Source organism: Siniperca chuatsi, linkage group LG7 (genome assembly GCF_020085105.1).
Source record: "Siniperca chuatsi isolate FFG_IHB_CAS linkage group LG7, ASM2008510v1, whole genome shotgun sequence".
Lineage (NCBI taxonomy): Eukaryota > Metazoa > Chordata > Actinopteri > Centrarchiformes > Sinipercidae > Siniperca > Siniperca chuatsi.
The window spans coordinates 5022301-5042663 of NC_058048.1; the positions used below are offsets into that span (position 1 = coordinate 5022301).

Sequence of the window (20363 nt, forward strand, 5' to 3'; positions counted from 1 at the left end):
CAAAATATCAGTACCTGCATACTAGCAGCTGTAAGGCTGTACTTAGTGTATTAGCATGCTAACATTTGCTAATTAGCTATAAACACAAAGTACAGCTGAGGCTGATGGGAATGTTATTAGTTTTGCAGGTATTTGGTCATAAACCAAAGTATTAGAGAAATCTTAATTTTGACCTGTTGATGTCGATAGATGAGAATTGGCAGTCAAGAAGGTTATTACAATTCATCCTGTGGGGGACACGAATGTCTGCCAGATTTCATGGCAAAGCATCTGATTGTTGTCAAGACATTTCACTCAAAACCACAAATGTCAACCTGCTGGTGATGCTTGAGAAAATGGCGGGGCTCACCAAAGTCATTAGGATCCATCATCGAGGAAGCATGAATGTCTATGAAATTTCATGGCAGTCGATCTATTAGTTGTCAAAACATATCACCTAAAAATATCAACCTTCTAGTGGCGCAAGGTGAACAGGCGATCACCAAAGTCAGTAGGATTCATCCTTTGGGGACTATGAATGTCTGCACATAATTTCATGCTAATCGATCCAATAATTGTTAAGATATTTCAATCTGGACCAATTTAGTTGACCAACCAACCAATATTGCCATAGTTTGAACCTAAATTACTGTATTACTTGACCAAAATATAGACAAAAATAATGCACAACAGATTATTTTATTGCTCAAAACTAATAACATCATAATGAAATGGTGCAGCTGGCCAGTTGCTGAGCAGATCTTTTGCTTAACGTAGCAGAACTTTTTGAGCAGATCTTGGCCTTGACTGCAGACACTTTCAGTAGATTGTCCTCCTCAGATCCCCTCATCCAGTCAAACTGCAGTCTTCCATACATAGTCTTCCCGCAGGGATTCAAAGTGACAAAGCTGTGTTGGGAGGCCTTTGGGATCACATAGTGGAAGTGAAAGGGTGTCGGCTCTAGGGTGTCTTTCATCTGAATCTTTTGCACCACCCTCTGATGTGTTGCTGCCTGGCCAGGCTGCAGTGAGGGGATGGTTGCCGCAAGTTGTCTGGCATCGGAAGACTTAACCAGATGATCTGTAGCGGCCAACCTTGTTGCCCGTGGAGAACGTAAACCTTGGAGAGAAATAAGTTTGTACAGGCTCTTCCTCCACTCAGGCATGGACTTGGGGCCGCTTTGGTCTTTGGGACAGATGGTTTGTGCAAATTGTGCCGAGTGTGTACCGAGGCCACTGTACAGATTCGGCCCCCTAGTCTTAGTCTGAATGGTGGAGTGCGTAGCAGGAGGGTGCACAGCTGTGTTGGAGAGTTTTTTGTATGATGAGTTCTTGTTGCCATATTTGAACTTCTTATAGAGCTGCAAGACTTTATGATCAAGGGGCACCTGTGCTTGGTTTATGATGTTGCTGTATTTGGGGGAAGACAGGAGGAAACTTCTATCTCTAATTGGCAAACATTTAGGAGGCCCAAGGTCTGGTTGGGGTTGAGGATCCTCTGGGGTTGGAGGGGGAGGCTTTAGGGGATGAGGAGTCAGGTTTTTTAGCTCTATAGGTGGTAGGTAAGATGTTATCCTGGGTTCTGTGAGTATGAAAAAGTACATGTAACACAAAGAATGTGAACTCAAGAATGGTGATTTAAATACTGTAAGAAGCAATGGGCCTCAGGAAAAAACATTTTCATATTCTTATCCTAAATATCTCCTTTTTTTCTGTGAAGTTTGCTTGTTCAAGTCAGATTCAACAAAATCACATAACTATCCTAATCAGTGTCCCCAGACTGGTATATAAGGTATATAAATAAACTGTTCCACTCTATTTCTAGCCAAGTTACATTCACAACAAGACTATGAGTCTACAGCCATGCTGCTCTGAGTGTTGTGCCTGCTGTATGTGTTTCTGATGTGCACACAGACAGCTAAACACTATGCTCTGAGAAGCTTGAATAATGACTCTGGTATAGAGGTAAAGTTGACCCATTTTTACTTGAATGTCCTGAGACATCATGTTTCTCCCAAACAAAGTTTCTACAAGGCTTTACAGATGGAGGCAGATTCTAAGGGCAATTCCAGAGTCCACTAGCTGCATGGCTAACTGAGCTAAGTAGCAGTAGCGGTTACTTTAAAGCTGTCCATCAGGAAACTCCGTAAATCACAGATTTGAGACGGAGCAGCCGAAGGACATCAGAGGGAAAACCAGAAAATATTTTCCTCCATAAAAATAACCCAGTTTCTCCAAATTAAGTGAATAAAGTTATAAAAGTTTTTTTTTGTACAGTAAGCAGTGAGCCCTAGTCCCCAGAAACACTCCGCTCCGGCGGATATATTGTTTTTCCAACCTAATTCTTGTCTCATTTGTGGTCTGATAAACAGTAAATTCATCCAATTCAGTGCCCCATATCGATATTTTCCAAGCTAAGTTACTGTAGCTGTCATAGCTGCAACACAGCGTGGCGGTATGCAGCTCACAGCACTGGGTGTATAAAGAGAACTGGTTACAGTGGCTCACACGTACAGTGTTTGTTTGAGTGGTTCTTGCATGAGGCCCATTGTCTTCATGCATTGAATGAATGTATAGCCTACAGTATGTAGTCTAGATGACAGTAACCTTGCTTTGGGATGATGGTATCTGCAGACACCACAGGACTTGCCACTGGAGTCGCCGGGCACTCTACAGAAATGGAAAAAAGGTTGCAAAATGAAAAAGGGAAAATATAAATATTCACTTGTACAGTGGCTCACACGCCTCTTGGCAGGCTTTCAGGAAGTTGGCCATTCAGAAGAAATTGGTCTTTTAGGAAGGGGGGCCTCAAAGAGACAGGAGCCAAAACGGCTTGTTTCAGACAGAGGATGAACTGATGGTCTGCATAAAGGGCCAGTATAAGATAAACAAGGATTTTTTTATTATTATTGTAAATCATGCAAAGCTACTCTAGTGGAATCCCAGAATAAAAATATAGAGCTGGAAATGAGCATAATAGGTCGTCTTTAAGAGCAGCTGGGGGTAGAAGGTGAGTTTAGAACTGTTCCTTGCTCTATAGGGCCACATTGAGGGAAAAAAAAATTAAGATTTCAACAAAGAAGTTGTATTTGAATTAGAATAAAGTCATAATATCTCAAGACAAAGGTCATAATATTGTGTGAATAAAGTCATAATTTTAATACTCTGTCTGTCTTTATGCGTCAAATGAGTGATGTTGATGACCTGAAGTCACCGGTTTCACCAATAAGCACCTTATTATCAGAGAAAATTAACCAGTTACAGTCAAGTCAAAATAACTGTACACTAAAGTAGCCTATGGACTGCCAGGAAATGCTAAAACATGCACAAGTAATCAAATCAACCTATTTTGTTTGTTTGAGTGGTTCTTGCATGAGGCCCATTGTCTTCATGCATTGAATGAATGTATAGCCTACAGTATGTAGTCTAGATGACAGTAACCTTGCTTTGGGATGATGGTATCTGCAGACACCACAGGACTTGCCACTGGAGTCGCCGGGCACTCTACAGAAATGGAAAAAAGGTTGCAAAATGAAAAAGGGAAAAATATAAATATTCACTTGTACAGTGGCTCACACGCCTCTTGGCAGGCTTTCAGGAAGTTGGCCATTCAGAAGAAATTGGTCTTTTAGGAAGGGGGGCCTTAAAGAGACAGGAGCTAAAACAGCTTGTTTCCAGTGGGCTTTATTTAAATGATATGAAAGGCAGCCACACTCTACTTGTCCTACAGTCTGCTGTGCATTACATTATTGCTCTGCGCTCTGCTGATGTGATAGTAACCCATTCAGAATGTCTGACAGACACCTAACCACATTTGGGACTGTCTCTGGATGAGACAAAGTTTAGGGAAGCGGCTGTGCGCTGCTCTTTATCTGAGATGAAAAACCAAAACTAACTGTTTGAAAACACTTCTGATCAGGCATAAATCTCACTTTTGAGTGGCTTATTGTCCACAAAAATGTTAGCTTCACCACCTCCAATAAAGTGCAGCTCACTGCCGCTTCCTTGAGTTTTTCCAATGGGAAGCATCCTGGAGTAGGGAGACAGTCCCAAACAGAGCAAAGGTGCCTATAAGCAAGGGGGAAGCAGAGGAGACACTGCAGTCCAGACAAAAAACTCAAGTCAAAATAACTGTACACTAAAGTAGCCTATGGACTGCCAGGAAATGCTAAAACATCACACAAGTAATCAAATCAACCTATTTTGTTTGTATGAGTGGTTCTTGCATGAGGCCCATTGTCTTCATGCATTGAATGAATGTATAGCCTACAGTATGTAGTCTAGATGACAGTAACCTTGCTTTGGGATGATGGTATCTGCAGACACCACAGGACTTGCCACTGGAGTCGCCGGGCACTCTACAGAAATGGAAAAAAGGTTGCAAAATGAAAAAGGGAAAATATAAATACTCACTTGTACAGTGGCTCACACGCCTCTTGGCAGGCTTTCAGGAAGTTGGCCATTCAGAAGAAATTGGTCTTTTAGGAAGGGGGGCCTTAAAGAGACAGGAGCCAAAACGGCTTGTTTCAGACAGAGGATGAACTGATGGTCTGCATAAAGGGCCAGTATAAGATAAACAAGGATTTTTTTATTATTATTGTAAATCATGCAAAGCTACTCTAGTGGAATCCCAGAATAAAAATATAGAGCTGGAAATGAGCATAATAGGTCGTCTTTGAGAGCAGCTGGGGGTAGAAGGTGAGTTTAGAACTGTTCCTTGCTCTATAGGGCCACATTGAGGGAAAAAAATGAAGATTTCAAGAAAAAAATTGTAATTGAATTAGAATAAAGTCATAATATCTCAAGAAAAAGGTCATAATATTGTGTGAATAAAGTCATAATTTTAATACTCTGTCTGTCTTTATGTGTCAAATGAGTGATGTTGATGACCTGAAGTCACCGGTTTCACCAATAAGCACCTTATTATCAGAGAAAATTAACCAGTTACATGATGTATGCGTCAATAACTGGATGTGTTTTGAAGCAGCAGCTGGAGTACAGTGGGGACCTGGTGTTCCCCAGACAGCTGAGACCAGAGTTCAGTCATGTCATCAGACAGTGATTAAAGCCCAGTGGGCTTTATTTAAATGATATGAAAGGCAGCCACACTCTACTTGTCCTACAGTCTGCTGTGCATTACATTATTGCTCTGCGCTCTGCTGATGTGATAGTAACCCATTCAGAATGTCTGACAGACACCTAACCACATTTGGGACTGTCTCTGGATGAGACAAAGTGTAGGGAAGCGGCTGTGCGCTGCTCTTTATCGGAGATGAAAAACCAAAACTAACTGTTTGAAAACACTTCTGATCAGGCATAAATCTCACTTTTGAGTGGCTTATTGTCCACAAAAATGTTAGCTTCACCACCTCCAATAAAGTGCAGCTCACTGCCGCTTCCTTGAGTTTTTCCAATGGGAAGCATCCTGGAGTAGGGAGACAGTCCCAAACAGAGCAAAGGTGCCTATAAGCAAGGGGGAAGCAGAGGAGACACTGCAGTCCAGACAAAAAACTCAAGTCAAAATAACTGTACACTAAAGTAGCCTATGGACTGCCAGGAAATGCTAAAACATCACACAAGTAATCAAATCAACCTATTTTGTTTGTATGAGTGGTTCTTGCATGAGGCCCATTGTCTTCATGCATTGAATGAATGTATAGCCTACAGTATGTAGTCTAGATGACAGTAACCTTGCTTTGGGATGATGGTATCTGCAGACACCACAGGACTTGCCACTGGAGTCGCCGGGCACTCTACAGAAATGGAAAAAAGGTTGCAAAATGAAAAAGGGAAAATATAAATATTCACTTGTACAGTGGCTCACACGCCTCTTGGCAGGCTTTCAGGAAGTTGGCCATTCAGAAGAAATTGGTCTTTTAGGAAGGGGGGCCTTAAAGAGACAGGAGCCAAAACGGCTTGTTTCAGACAGAGGATGAACTGATGGTCTGCATAAAGGGCCAGTATAAGATAAACAAGGATTTTTTTATTATTATTGTAAATCATGCAAAGCTACTCTAGTGGAATCCCAGAATAAAAATATAGAGCTGGAAATGAGCATAATAGGTCGTCTTTGAGAGCAGCTGGGGGTAGAAGGTGAGTTTAGAACTGTTCCTTGCTCTATAGGGCCACATTGAGGGAAAAAAATGAAGATTTCAACATAGAAGTTGTAATTGAATTAGAATAAAGTCATAATATCTCAAGAAAAAGGTCATAATATTGTGTGAATAAAGTCATAATTTTAATACTCTGTCTGTCTTTATGTATCAAATGAGTGATGTTGATGACCTGAAGTCACCGGTTTCACCAATAAGCACCTTATTATCAGAGAAAATTAACCAGTTACAGTCAAGTCAAAATAACTGTACACTAAAGTAGCCTATGGACTGCCAGGAAATGCTAAAACATGCACAAGTAATCAAATCAACCTATTTTGTTTGTTTGAGTGGTTCTTGCATGAGGCCCATTGTCTTCATGCATTGAATGAATGTATAGCCTACAGTATGTAGTCTAGATGACAGTAACCTTGCTTTGGGATGATGGTATCTGCAGACACCACAGGACTTGCCACTGGAGTCGCCGGGCACTCTACAGAAATGGAAAAAAGGTTGCAAAATGAAAAAGGGAAAAATATAAATATTCACTTGTACAGGCCAAGATAACTATCTCAAATGCCATGTCAATGTCATTGTCTTGTACCATTAAAAATGAAACTGGATGTTCTCTGTTTGTTGGGCACTGAGAGTGGAGGTGTGATGGTTTCATGAAGCTTCATGTCTTCCCTCAGCTCTCTCAGTTGTTTAGGTCTATTTTCATGACAGGAGGTTGGGCTAGAAAAAAAAGTTTACATAAATTCACAGTTACCTATGGGGATGTGTATATCTTGCATAAGAAGTTCTGAATAATTGCAAACCATTATTTAGTTTTAATACATACGTGAAGTTCACGGTCTTTCTTGAACTGTATGTTGAACCGACTTCTTGGCTCTGATGTGATGTGATGTTGTCATGCCAACAGTCCTTCTTGATAAGTTCCTTTCCCTTCCTCATCCAGCTACGGATCACAGAGTTGGGGATGTAGCCATCTGGAGCTATGGGCCATTTCAGAGGCTCCGTGTCCACGGCAGTTTTAGACATGATGATGATATTCGGCCCTTTTCACCAGCTTAAGCTCCAGCCTCTTGTACCAGTTTTACCCAACGTTTAGCTGTAATAGCAGAACAGTTAAATGTTACAGAAGAGTTGGATGTTTTGGAAAATACACTTATTTGCTTCCTTACCGAGAGTTAGCTAGCTTGATGAGATTACCACTGTCATCTAAATATGAAGCTATAGCCAGCAGACGTTTAGCTTAGCTTAGCATAATTACCAGCCCAATCTCTACATTTTCAAACATATAATACGTATCATATCAATATTTATATAAAATGTATCATATCAACATTTCTGGAAAGTGACGTAGTTAAGGTAATTTTTAAGAGCAACCTTTCATATTTAGAGGAAGAGGGGCGGATGGTGGCGAGATCGGTAGTCAGAATCAGAATCAGAAATACTTTATTGATCCCCGTAGGGAAACTCTTTGTTACAGTAGCTTGCCTTTACGTCAGTGCACACAGGAGAAAGTACTAGAAAACAATATGATACACTATAAACACTATAAAACAGGTCAGAAAATAAATTAAGTATCAGGTCGGTATAAGATAAACTAAGTGTCGAGTACCAAGTGGGTTTACTGGTTGATGATGAAAGTACAGTATAAAATACAGTGTCACCAAATATGTAATAAGTAATAGTAATAAGCGGAGGTGCATGTACTGTCAAGAGTAATAGAGGTATATAATATCAATACAATAAATAGGAAAACTAACATGGGAAACCCAATATTGCATGGGAGTAGTACACAGAATATTGCACAATTATTATTAATTAAGGCGGAGACGTAATGCTCAATGTCCAGTTTAGTGACCTAGGGTCAAGACCTAGGGTCATACAGACTAACCCTTAGAGGGAGGAGTTAAATAGTTTGATGGCCACAGGCAGGAATGACTTCCTCTGGCGCTCTGTGGTGCTTTTTGGTGGGATAAGTCTTCCGCTGAAGGTGCTCCTTTGCTTGACCAGCACGTCATGGAGCGGGTGGGAGACACTGTCCAAGATGGCGTGAAGTTTGGCCAGCATCCTCCTCTCTGACACCACCGACAGAGAGTCCAGCTCCACCCCCACAATGTCACTGGCCTTACGGATCAGTTTATTGAGTCTGTTTGCGTCCGCTACCTTTAACCTGCTGCCCCAGCATGCAACAGCATACAGGATAGCACTGGCCACCACAGACTCAGAAAACATCTTCAGCATTGTCCGGCAGATGTTGAAGGACCTCAGCCTCCTCAGAAAATAGAGCCGGCTCTGGCCCTTCCTGTAGACAGCTTGAGTGTTCTTGGTCCAGTCCAGTTTGTTATCCAAGTATACTCCCAGGTACTTGTAGTCCTCCACAATGTCCACACTGACCCCCTGGATGGAAACCAGGGTCACTGGTGCCTTGGCCCTCCGTAGATCTACAACCAGCTCCTTTGACTTTGTCGCATTGAGCTGCAGATGGTTCTGCTCACACCATGAAACAAAGTTACCCACCACAGCCCTGTACTCAGTCTCATCACCACCGCTGATACATCCCACCACAGCAGAGTCATCAGAAAACTTCTGAAGGTGGCAGGACTCTGTGTGGTAGCTGATGTCTCTGGTGTAGATGGTGAAGAGGAAGGGAGAGAGGACGGTCCCCTGAGGGGCCCCAGTGTTGCTGACCACGCTGTCTAACACACAGTGCTGCGGTCTGCCAGTCAGGTAGTCCACAATCCAGGACACAAGGGGGGCATCCAGCTGCATCGCTGCCAGCTTCTCTCCCAGCAGGGCAGGCCGGATGGTGTTGAAAGCACTGGAGAAGTCAAAAAACATGATCCTCACCGTGCTTGCTGGCCTGTCCAGGTGGGTGTGGATGCGGTTAAGCAGGTAGATGATGGCGTCCTCAACTCCCAGCCGGGGCTGGTAGGCGAACTGAAGGGGATCCAGGAGGGGTCTGACCATGGGCCGTAGCTGTTCCAGCACTAGTCTCTCCAGGGTCTGCATTATGTGGGAGGTCAGTGCCACCGGTCTGTAGTCCTTGGGGCCACTGGGGCGTGGCGTCTTCAGCACAAGGAACGAGGCAAGATGTCTTCCACAGAATGGGGACCCTTTGAAGACTCAGGCTCAGGTTGAAGACATGTTGAAGGACTCCACATAGCTGGGGGGCACAGGCTTTTAGCACCCCGGGGCTAACTCCATCAGGGCCTGCAGTCTTGTTTGAGTGGAGCTTCATCAGCTGTCCTCTCACCTGGTCAGCAGTCAGGCACACAGCAGAAGTTACAGGTGGGGGAGGGGGGAGTCGTCAGTCTGGAGAGGGCTGTTAGCCTGATGGGGAGGGGGGCGCAGAGTACTCAGAGGAGCTTGAGGGCCGACAGCAGCTGAGTTAGAGGGGGGATGAGCAGGTGCCGGTGTGTCGAATCTGTCAAAGAACAGATTAAGTTTGTTGGCTCTGTCCAAGCTGCCTTCAACTCCTCTGCTGCCAGTCGGTCGGAAGCCAGTGATGTACTTCTCCTTGGCCTCCCTGATCTCCACCTTCAGGTCAGCCAGGATAGCCCTCACCTCCTCCCTATTACCATCAGTAAAGGTCCTCCTCTTGGCATTCAGAATGTCCTTGATGTCCTTTGTTACCCACGGTTTGTTATTTGGGTAACAATGGACCATCTTGGTTGGGACATTGCAGTCCACACAGAAGTTAATGTAGCCAGTGATGCACTCAGTGAGCCCGTCAATGTCCTCTCCATGAGGCTCACAAAGTACATCCCAATTTGTCACCTCAAAACAGTCCTGCAGTGTCTCGTAGGCTTCCCCTGACCATCTCCTCACTGTCCTTGTGGTCACAGGCTGCCTTTTAACCAGAGGCACATAGCAGGGTTTAAGGTAAACCAGATTGTGGTCTGACCTACCCAGAGGGGGGGGGGCTGTATGCATCCTTAACGTTGGCATACAGCAGGTCCAATGTCCTCTCCTCTCTAGTAGGACAGCTCACATACTGGGTGAAATTAGTCAGTGTTGTTGAAACACTGACATGGTTGAAGTCACCCGAGATTAAAATGAGTGCACTCGGGTGCTGAGTCTGGAGTTGTGCTATGGCGGTGTGAAAGCACATCAAGTTACACTCACGGAACTCTGTTTGACTCCGGGCTGACGCCTCGGTGTGTCCTCCTCCAGATCTCCGTGGGGACAGTTGTCCTGGGCGCCATGCTGCTCGGTTTCAGCGCGATCAGCTGTTCCCTGGTGTAAACAATGCGGCCAAACAGCTGATCTGCAGCAGTGCCCCGACCGAGTAGCAGAAGAAGAAGTGCCACGCCGAAAAAAAGTACAAAAACACTTTCTACCCTCATTTTCGCAAAGACCGTAGTTTAAATTACACTTACACACAAGTTATTCAAGTTTGGAAGAAAAGGAAAATGCAGAAAAAAAGGAAAGTTAAAAGTTGGAAAAAGTAAGACGACGAGATGCAGAAGTTGCAAAAGCAGTAGAGACCGGCTATTTGAACCCAAATCGTGACCTTTTCCTAAGCCTAACCAAGTGGTTTTTGTGCCGAATCCTAAACAGACCTTAACTACAGCATTTGAAATGTACAGATTCAATGTATCTGTGGTTTGCAGAAATGTAAAATGGCAACATTTTACTGGAAACAGGAGGAAACAGCTAGCCTGGCTCTGTCCAAAGGTAACAAAATCTGCCTACCTTTATTACCTAGATTTAGCTTACTTATCAACACATTACATCTCATTTGTTTAATCTGCACAAAAACGACACGGGTAGAAATGACACGTTGTGGTTTTACAGGGGTTATGTCCAGGAGAATTTCTTGGCTTAGTGCAATTTTGTTAACTTCAGACAGAAGCTAAGCTAACTTGCTGCTGGCTCCAGCTTCATATTTACCGTACAGACATGAGAGTGGTATCAATCTTCTCATCTAACTAAAGAAAGCAAATAAGCGTACTTCCAAAAATGTCAAACTATTGCGTTACTTAAATGACCAAAAATCACTACTGGCCACTTCTGTGCCATCTAGCTTTGAATAAGAAAAACATTTCATTGCCAGTATTATACTAAACAAATACATGATTTGTAACTCACCAGGATAACTTCTTGTGTGCATTTAAATTTGAATTTTAACAACCAGTTAACAAAATGGAACTCACAACAGGGTTACCATTCCAAAGATAGTAACAAGGGTTTGTATGTTCGAGGTAGTACATAAATAATATTTATGAAATGGTAAAAGGAAATAAGTAAAATAAAACAAAATTAAATTTCAAGTGTAAGTTGTTACATAAAGCTGCAGTTTTTGTGTTTTTTTATTTACGAGAATGTATACCATTTCATTATTATAATTGCATTGAGGCATTGTAATTTCATTTGTGATAAATAATTTCATTGTTTATTATACAGTTAAAATATGCATTTGCATAGTGTTAAAAGTTTATAAATAGAAGAAGAATTCATAGTTTATTCAATAGGAAAGAAACCCAGTAATGTTTGTTTTGTTATTATTTGATTTACTGGAGTGTACGTAATGACGCAACACTAGAGCGTAGAGAGAGAGAAAAAAAACACCACCCGAGAAGCGGGAAGGACGGAGCAGCAGTGACCGTGACCGCACATTACATGAGCTCGCAAAACCTAGAAAAAGTGTTTAAAAGCCGCGCTTCAGCATACTTGGAAAACTTCCCCTTGTTTCGGAGGACTGCGAAGGACTCGCAGACGACTCGTGCAGCCTGGGGCGAGTTTAAATAGTTTTCTAAAGAATGAGCTGGAAGAGCTAAGCTAAAGTTGCTAGCACCGTGTCTTTGCTAATTCACCTCGGAACCAGTCGGGAGAGAGAGACGGCGTAATCACCGGACGAACACCCGCACTCACCTGCGTTGAGGACGACAGCCAGGAGAGCGGATTCCGTGTGCCCATCTCATCGATGTACTTCCTCCCTTCCTTTTTTTGGCCGTAATGGTGAACTGCAGACTGGTAGGATTATTCAACACTATTACAAAGGGATTTGAGCTCCAACGCGCGCCAACGAAACGCAAGCTTGCTGACTCAAAATAGAGTGCACTCGTGGCGGGAATGACTCTGGTAAATAACTTATGTCGGGGGAATTTCTTATAGTGAATACATTTGATTTAAAACTGAACCTTTTCAATATAAAAGCATAAAACGTATCCACTGTGTGAGTCTCGCATTTGTACACTGTAAAATCAACACTGTAAAAGGAAAATAACCACAGGGTAATTACATTTAGAGGTACTTGTTTTTAACTAATTATAAATTATTATACCTGAGAATCCTTTCATTTATTTTGAAACTAGAATCATACTTTTACCCTAGACAAAGGTTTTAAACATCGGGATGTCTCTTTTGCCAGTGTTAAATTTTGAAGTTAAAGGAGTCTATATACTGTAGTTATTCCTTGTTAATAACGAGCTGGTTGGCAAAAGGGTTACACAAGTTATCAAGGTCATATCAAAAGGTTTGACCAAAGGCAGTCAGGAAAAAAGTGAGTTATAGTTTCATGTGTGTTGTGACCAAAGAACTGTTTGACAATAACTGCAGGCCTTAATTGGGAGCAATTCACATTTAGAAGTTTTAAACCAGACACAGCTCAAAGTTTAATAGCTTAACTGCGCTATGAATTTGAGATCTGAGAGTTGTTTAATCTGCTAGCTGACTCAGAGAAATTACCTCCACTTTAAAAAAATTAAATTAGCTAAAATTTGCGAGGGAAGAACAAATAAATATGGGGAACGGATACCATGTTCTATTCTAAATCTCTTTGCAGTTCCATGGGGCAATTTAATGGAACTATTCCACAAGCGTATAAGTTACATACCAGTTTGTAAAAAAAGTTTTTACCTAATCCAAATAATTCATGTGCTTTAAACATAAATTGGTGCCCTATATAGCCAGAGGCTTTTCAAATATCTTGAAAAAGAATGAAACTATTATCTAATACTAAATCTGAGTAGTCTAAGACATCAGGGATAAGTCTTCCATTATTTATTATGTACCTGCCAGACATAAAGCCATTCTGGGATTCATCAATAATGTAGCTTAGGACTCTTTAACTTATTTAACAGACATAGAGCAATGATTTTTGTAATCATTGTTTAGCAATGATATCAGATGCCAAATATCCAGCATTAAAACATCTTTCTTGAGTTTTGGGATTAGAGTGATTAAAGACCTTAATATTAAAATATAATATATACTATACTAAAATATTTGGAAGATTTAAAATGTCTACATAAAAACAAATCAACCAAAGAAATAAAGTGTTATATGCAATTCCTTTTTATGTATGTATTTTCCGTGTCACAATTACACAAAAAACACGTGTCAAAAGGACAATTATTTTTATGTAGGCATTTTAAATCTTCCATAATAATACTCTTGTAATGTGTCATATAATACTCTGATGTCTAACCATCTGTTCCAGCAGATTCCAGCCCTACAATTGGGGCCGTTACATATTGTCCGCTGTTTTTTTTTATTCCATTTCCCCATTTTTCAAGAAGTTTTGTTGGCCAACCTTCACCTGAGAAGGCGTTTGACATTACTGAAATTTACAGGCTTCAACTATCATAACACCGGTGTCATAGAAGCTCTTTGATTTTAGTAGAAGAAGGTTGAATGTCTGAAAGGTCTAAATGTAAACACTGAAAAAGGTCTATAATTATTCTGGTGGCACACTCCTGAGTGTAACCTCTACCTTCCACACATGTACAGTAAATGTTTGTGCGAGTTGTAGCAGCAAGGCCGGCCTCCACGCCATTCAGCTGTAGGATGACTCCTCTGTGGAGAATGCAGATGGAGCTTCCTGTTTCAGCGGTAACTGCCCACTCTGCCACATCACTTCTCCCAGCTCACACATTCTGGTTTTTGTCCTTAAATACTTGAACATTCCACTTGGCTGACCAAGGAAAATGAGTCATGCCCTGCACCAACAGCTCTAGTCTTCTACAGGCCAGAAAAAGACTTCAGGCCAGGGTGAGGGAGATGGCACACTATGGTGGGGTCATCCAACAGGAACAGGTTCTTTACTGCTCCAGAATTATTCAGATACAACTAAGAGGGTGCCTCCCTTTCCTGAATTAAAGCATGAAAAGTATTGATGTGTGTTATTTCAAAAACATCACCACTATCACTCTGAAAACCTTCACTCACTAATATTTATATATTACAAATGCTACAAATTGAGCATCTTTTTTTGTGAGAGAGAATATGTTGGCACAAAGTGATAAGGGCCAATTTATTGGACTGAAATTAAACAAAGAGCCAGTGTAATGTAGTCATTCATGTCCAGGTTGATTAAAGCAGCTGCTGCTCTACTGCATCTCTAGAAGCAGTGCAGTTAAACTAAGTGGTATCAAACTGATGGAAGTTTAAAGAAGGGTAAGCACCGTTAAGGCAGAAACACAGGGGAATGCTCTGATAATATCATTCACTGCACTCATTGTTTACCTATTTACCACTATCATTGCTCTTTTAATTTAAATCTAAGGAAGCAACCTATTGCTATTGTTTGGTGGAAACATTATATCTCAAAAAATGTCAAGAAAAAGGTTCTTGTACTGACTGGATGACAGTAACATTGTGGTATCATCCTTCAACTAAAAAACACCAATATTGGAGATCGAACATTTTCACTGGTCAGCTATGCTTTACTGCAACTTTCATTCTGGATACGCTCACAAAACAAAACAAAAAGGATGTAGAATTTTATTGGACTCCTCCTTTACAGTATTTGCAGCGTAGGTGCAAACCAAACGGATAAATAGTAACTTTGCAAACCTGTTGTTTTCTGTTATTGCTATGTAGAAAAAGTATGCTTTTATTTAATGTTCAGTTAGAACAAAACCAAACTGCAAGTGAACACTATCACCACAAATCATAGAATGACATATTCCTTACTTTCCCTCCCAAGCCAGAGTATTCAAAATATGAAAATATTAGAGCTGTTTAAAAGGACAGCTTTTTTTTCTGTATAACTCAGTGCTTAACAAACACAACAACAGAAGATAAATTCAAAATGAAAATAAAATTTACATGAAGCCTACAGACACACTTCATCTTAAATTACAAGTCAAATATTGATTTCAAAAGAAGTAACTTTAAGTACACGTTTGGTGATATGTCCAGACAATAAATAAATAATACAGGAACGACATGGCTTCTTCCTCTATGTTTCTTCCACATGGCTCTCTTCTTCTGGGGTTTCACTCTACAAATGATCATCATTTTCTAGAAACACATGGTCCGTAACCCTTCAATAAAACATGTGCGGCTCTAGTATGTTGTGTGATGAAAATGACATTTCATTCAAAAGAGGAAACCTTTCACATTTCTGTAGTAGCAGTGTATTTCTTCTCAGCACCTGTATCATTGCCTCCCTGTGTCAGCAAAGCATTTGCACCAGTTGCACAGCAATACAGTGAATTAATTGGATTCCACAATATTACTGGTAATGGTTTGCAGATCAGAGAAACAGGAAGATGGTTGTTCTGAGCTCTCTTGTTTTCACAAGATGGACGTCAGCATTAAATCACATTTTTGATATCCCAGGAAATTAATAATTATCATGATTTTTTCCAGGTAGATGTTGCATTTTTTGAGTGAATTTGAAGATGAGGATCCTAAAAGGCAGATGTTTCCCAGTGAAGATTTCCAAAACAGCTCCATAGCGCTACTAGAGGTCAGAAACTGCACAGGAAACCTTTAACTATGAAGCTATAGCCGGACATGGATTTGCTTATTTTTAAAAAAGCATAAAAATAGGATGGGGGAAACAGATAACCTGGCTCACTCAAAAGTGCAAAAATCATCCTACCAACACCTGATTGACACATTGTATCTCATTTCTTTAATCCGTACAAAAAACATGTAAAAAGGACAAGTTTTGAAACTATGCTGAAATTATGTCATGTTACTTTATGTTAATTAGTAACATTTTGAGGTGTTGGTAGGCGTGTTTTTGAACTTTGGACAGATCCAGGTTAGCTAAGCTAAGCAAATAACCTGCTAGCTCTAGCGTCATATTTCACAGACAGACATAAGCGTGGTATTGATTTTCAGATCTAAGTAAATAAGCGTATTTCCCAAATATGTCAAACTATTCCATTAAAATGCTCACTTTTATCTGAGTCAGCAGATCACTATTGAGGAGAAACATATGAACGGCATTACTTCTACATTATGTCTACATTCTTGGTTTACAATTTAACAACTACGTCTAAATGCAGTTTCAAAGCCTTCTCCTCACTACTAAGAATACATTTCAGCTGGAGAAATACTGACTTATTTATTTATTTACTGGCCTAAAAGCAGTCAGTGGTGTACACAGGATTCACCACAATGGCTAATGAGTTTAGCGTTAGCTTTACTTCATGACGTATTTGGTCTTGTATTGTGGAGTTCCAATAAAAATGGGACACAGCTTGTATTTCACAATTTATCTTTGATTTGTTGCATCTATCTCTGAAGTGGCCAAAAATCTTCTCCAGAATTCTTTTGGTGGAACAACTACAGGGTCTGGTGGATGTTCTCCGTTACAGCCACACTTTTTGGTGTAAGTTGACAAGATAGGTGTACTTTTAGGGGGAAATGTTGCTGAACACAATTGAAACTTGACTTGAATGCTATAAGGGAATTGTACTGAAGCACTGAATGAATTTCCACCATATGGCTTTAGAGAGAACCTGATGTCAGAGACAGAACAGATCATTGTCAATTCTGAACTGTCTTCAAAGTTCAAAACATGCAACTTTTATGTCTTAATAAGCTACATGTGTGATGTGCGTCAAGTATCAACCTGAGCAAACTTTCCATTTCTGTTTACAACTGATGTAACTTACAACTTCTTCTGTCGCTACGAATGGGCAGTCAGTATGTCAGGAGACACCACTTTAATTCCAAGAGGCACTCACAACAACACAGTCACTCAACCAATGGAACACTTGTCAAAGCTGCATATACGTATGTCTTCAGTGCAGTAACACCTGAGATACAGAGCATAAATTCTTGCATGCTGTTGATGAAGTGATGATCCTTTTTTTTTTTAAAGATTTTTGCTTCTAACATGAAAGAAAGGTTTATAAATAAATAAAAATGCAACTGGAAGACTTTTCTCAAAATATGATTATTTACAGCTTCTCCGAACCCTTGAACAACATTTAACAGACGCACATTAAAAATGTGCTGGACCAGAATCAAGAAGCTACTGTATGATTGTCAATAGTGCAGGTTGTGCTGTTATAGTTGTGGCTGTTATATTTGTACATACACTACATGAAAGGTAGAAGACACTGTTGCACTGGATGTGCTACATGTGGCGCCAAAATAGAGACAACATGTGGGGCCACATTATGTGGGTAGCATCAGGAAAGTCTCTGATGAAGACTTGAAGCCAGTGCTGATGTGTGTTCCCTCAGGCACTGAAGCAGGTCAAGCAGGACAAAATATGCCCATCTCTTTTAAAACAATCAATACCATCTGTTTTTATCCTGGTCAGGAGCGCTGTGATTCAAGCTGAGCACAGCCCATGTGTATTTATTCATATGTATGGTGGAGGGGAAATGCTGCTAAGATCTGTGCAGGAGAGCAGTACTGTTCTGATATAACACTGTCATTACAAATTCTCAACAGTCTCATTACATTTTGTGAAATAAGCACAAATAATTTCAAACATTTAGTTACTGTCCCCCAAGTATGTCAAGAATGAAAAATGTACCTGCAACTGCCACTTTTTCATGCAACTAAAAGTATGTGACCACTCTAGCAACCCATTGAGGCTGTAATACGCATTACACAGCAGAAAATAAAATTGATGGATTAATTAAAAATTATGAGACAACTTTCTGATTAGATCCTTAACATTACTGGGGCAAAAACTGCCATGTTGTTACCCAAATCAAACTGGTTTAGCGTTCTCTGTAAAAGAGACATGCTAAGATTTAGCATGTGAGCTATGTTGGAATTAAGCTCAGAGTACAGCTGAGTCATGCTAATGTTAGCATGTTAACATTGAAAATGTTTCATATTTGCATGACGGTATGCTAACAAAACTAATAACACTTGCTAAACCTAATGCAAACATCTAGTGTACTATTGAGTCTCCAAATTGTGAAATTTATGTACTGTATGGTGCCCTCAATAATTTGCACAACGGGATGAAAAAACTAATGTACATAGCATGAACCCTACTTTTTGCTAACAATTCCACAACGCAATGCGTCTGATTTGTTAGATAACCAAAATTACATTTGAGCGACACTACACCTATCAGTAATGATTCACAAGTGTCGGAAATCTCAATGTACTGCTCACTAGGGAGTGATGTTGCACACAGATAATGTTTAACGTTGGCTAACGGTTAAGTTTAGGCAAGTAAACCAATTTTTGCTGAGTTTAGGGTTATCCAGCTTATATTTAGGGAACTAAAACTCTTTGGTTTAGTGAAATACAGACATTTTGCAGTGAAAATGAACTTTACTGACAAGTTAAAAATAAAGGTAGCTAAAATCTCCAACTGCCACACTTTTGCTTTCTATGGCATTATTTCAGTGTCACACTATTAATTATTAATTTTTTTGCTAATCATGCACAGGGCAAACTGTTTTAAAACAAGCTAATTTCACAACATTTTCTGAGACTGCGATGACATGTAATCCAGCTGGATTTCAGTGAGAGCTCACCCACACAGTGCAGCTAACACCCATACTGCCCAAACCAGCGTCTCCCTCATTATTGCAAAAATAATAATAATAATGATACAATGAAATTTGAGTGTGGACATTTGCTAAATCATTGTTGAAACCAGCCTCAGAGGGATACAGTCAGTTCACCAACCATTCACTGGTTGGGGATTGGCTCCTCGTCTTCAGGCAGGAAGCTTCTTCAACCGTCACTGCTAAGCCACCAGCTGTGCAAAGAGGCTGTAAAGAGAAAGGTTCCAGTACTTTGAGGGCACTGGTCTGAAACTTGTTACTGCAGTCTGTGGGAGTACACTATTTTCAGGTTGGGGCGGAGTTTGGATCAGAGAGGTGTCATTCTTGCAGAAGTGTCTCCCTCCAGTCAAAGCTGTGGTTTGGTCCATGTGTGAGGGGGAGGATGGGAGGGTCCACTAACTGCCACACCCCTGTGTCTCCCTGCTCCTGACAGGAGCAGAAGCCCAGGTAGGGGATCTAAGGACCAAGCAGAGGAATTAACAGTCAGTTTAAAAAAAAAAAAAAAAAAAGAAATTAATGGAAATGAATGACATGCTTTTTGGATGAGAGAGTAGGTTCAAGTTGAACCACTATAGTATGGCGGACCACAAGTGTCACAGAAATAGTAATAAAGCATTTAATTAATTAATAACATTGTACAATAAAAATAGCCATTAATAAAAGTATTTACAAATGTATTTATTAAGCTATAAATAAATAGACTAAATTACAAAGTAATTCCTTATTTGATATTTTAATGGGTAATAAAAAGAGGAATTATAAAAAGAATTTACAAATGAAATATGAATCCATCAATAAATAGTGCAATTTAAAAAGGGATTTACAAAAACAACATTAAAACAGTCAATAAGTGCAGCGCAGTTTTAATGCAGTTTAAAAAGAGAAATAAATTACTGGATTCACAAATGTACTATTTATCTACATAAAATGTAGCGTGGAGTTAATATGCAGTACGAGATAAAAGCTGATACCGCGCATACTGAGATATCAAGAATTCTAAAAGCACATTGCCAGTGAAATGGAGCACCGGTGGAGACACCTTTAAATTTCGGCTCCCACCCCGGAGAGACACTCTGTTGACTGTAATATACACGGCTAACGTTAGCATCATTCGATGTAGCCCCGCTGTGTGTACTGAAGTAACTGCAGCAGCTGGAAAAGGAAGTTGCCCTTTTAAATGCCTGATTAAAATCTTTATTCTTAACTCAATTTGTGAATCCAGTAATTTATTTCTATAAAACTGCATTTTCAAATAGATTTTGAAAGTCCATTATTTACTTATGAATTCATTAATGTATTTTAAAATGATGTACTTATTGACTGCTTTAATGTTGTTTTTGTAAATCCCTTTTTAAATTGCACTATTTATTGATGGATTAATATTTCATTTGTAAATTCTTTATATAATTCCTCTTTTTATTGCCCATTAAAATATCAAATAAGGAATTACTTTGTAATTTTGTCTATTTATTTATAGATTAATACATTAATTTGTAAATACAATTATTTATGGCTATTTTTATTGTACAATTAGTTATTAATAAATTAAA

General features: G+C 40.1%; 2 protein-coding genes across 16 annotated transcripts in view; both read right to left on the minus strand.

The window, feature by feature from the left end:
• Positions 1 to 659: 659 nt before the first annotated feature.
• On the minus strand, positions 660 to 12325 carry LOC122879486 (myosin tail region-interacting protein MTI1-like). Of its 14 annotated transcripts, none has more exons than XM_044203636.1 (10): positions 6675 to 6749; positions 6501 to 6563; positions 5787 to 5868; positions 5669 to 5731; positions 5348 to 5441; positions 4274 to 4336; positions 3911 to 4046; positions 3420 to 3482; positions 2586 to 2648; positions 660 to 1560 (listed from the first exon to the last, which is right to left on the minus strand). In XM_044203636.1, exons 3-10 carry the CDS (start codon positions 5834 to 5836, stop codon positions 701 to 703), a joined length of 1392 nt encoding a protein of 463 aa, XP_044059571.1. In that variant the 5' UTR covers positions 5837 to 5868; positions 6501 to 6563; positions 6675 to 6749; the 3' UTR covers positions 660 to 700. The 14 variants fall into 14 exon arrangements, with proteins under 14 accessions (XP_044059571.1, XP_044059570.1, XP_044059568.1 ...); XM_044203635.1 differs by having other exon boundaries at positions 3953 to 4046; positions 5306 to 5441; XM_044203633.1 differs by having other exon boundaries at positions 5306 to 5441.
• Positions 12326 to 14795: 2470 nt separating this feature from the next.
• Positions 14796 to 20363, minus strand: part of LOC122878757 (ubiquitin-associated and SH3 domain-containing protein B-like) — a 50037-nt gene continuing 44469 nt past the window's right edge. For both annotated transcript variants that reach the window (XM_044202069.1, XM_044202068.1), the window contains exon 14: positions 14796 to 19269. In XM_044202069.1, the coding sequence (XP_044058004.1) occupies positions 19132 to 19269 (138 nt within the window). In that variant the 3' untranslated portion in view covers positions 14796 to 19131. The remainder of the gene's footprint in view (positions 19270 to 20363) is intronic.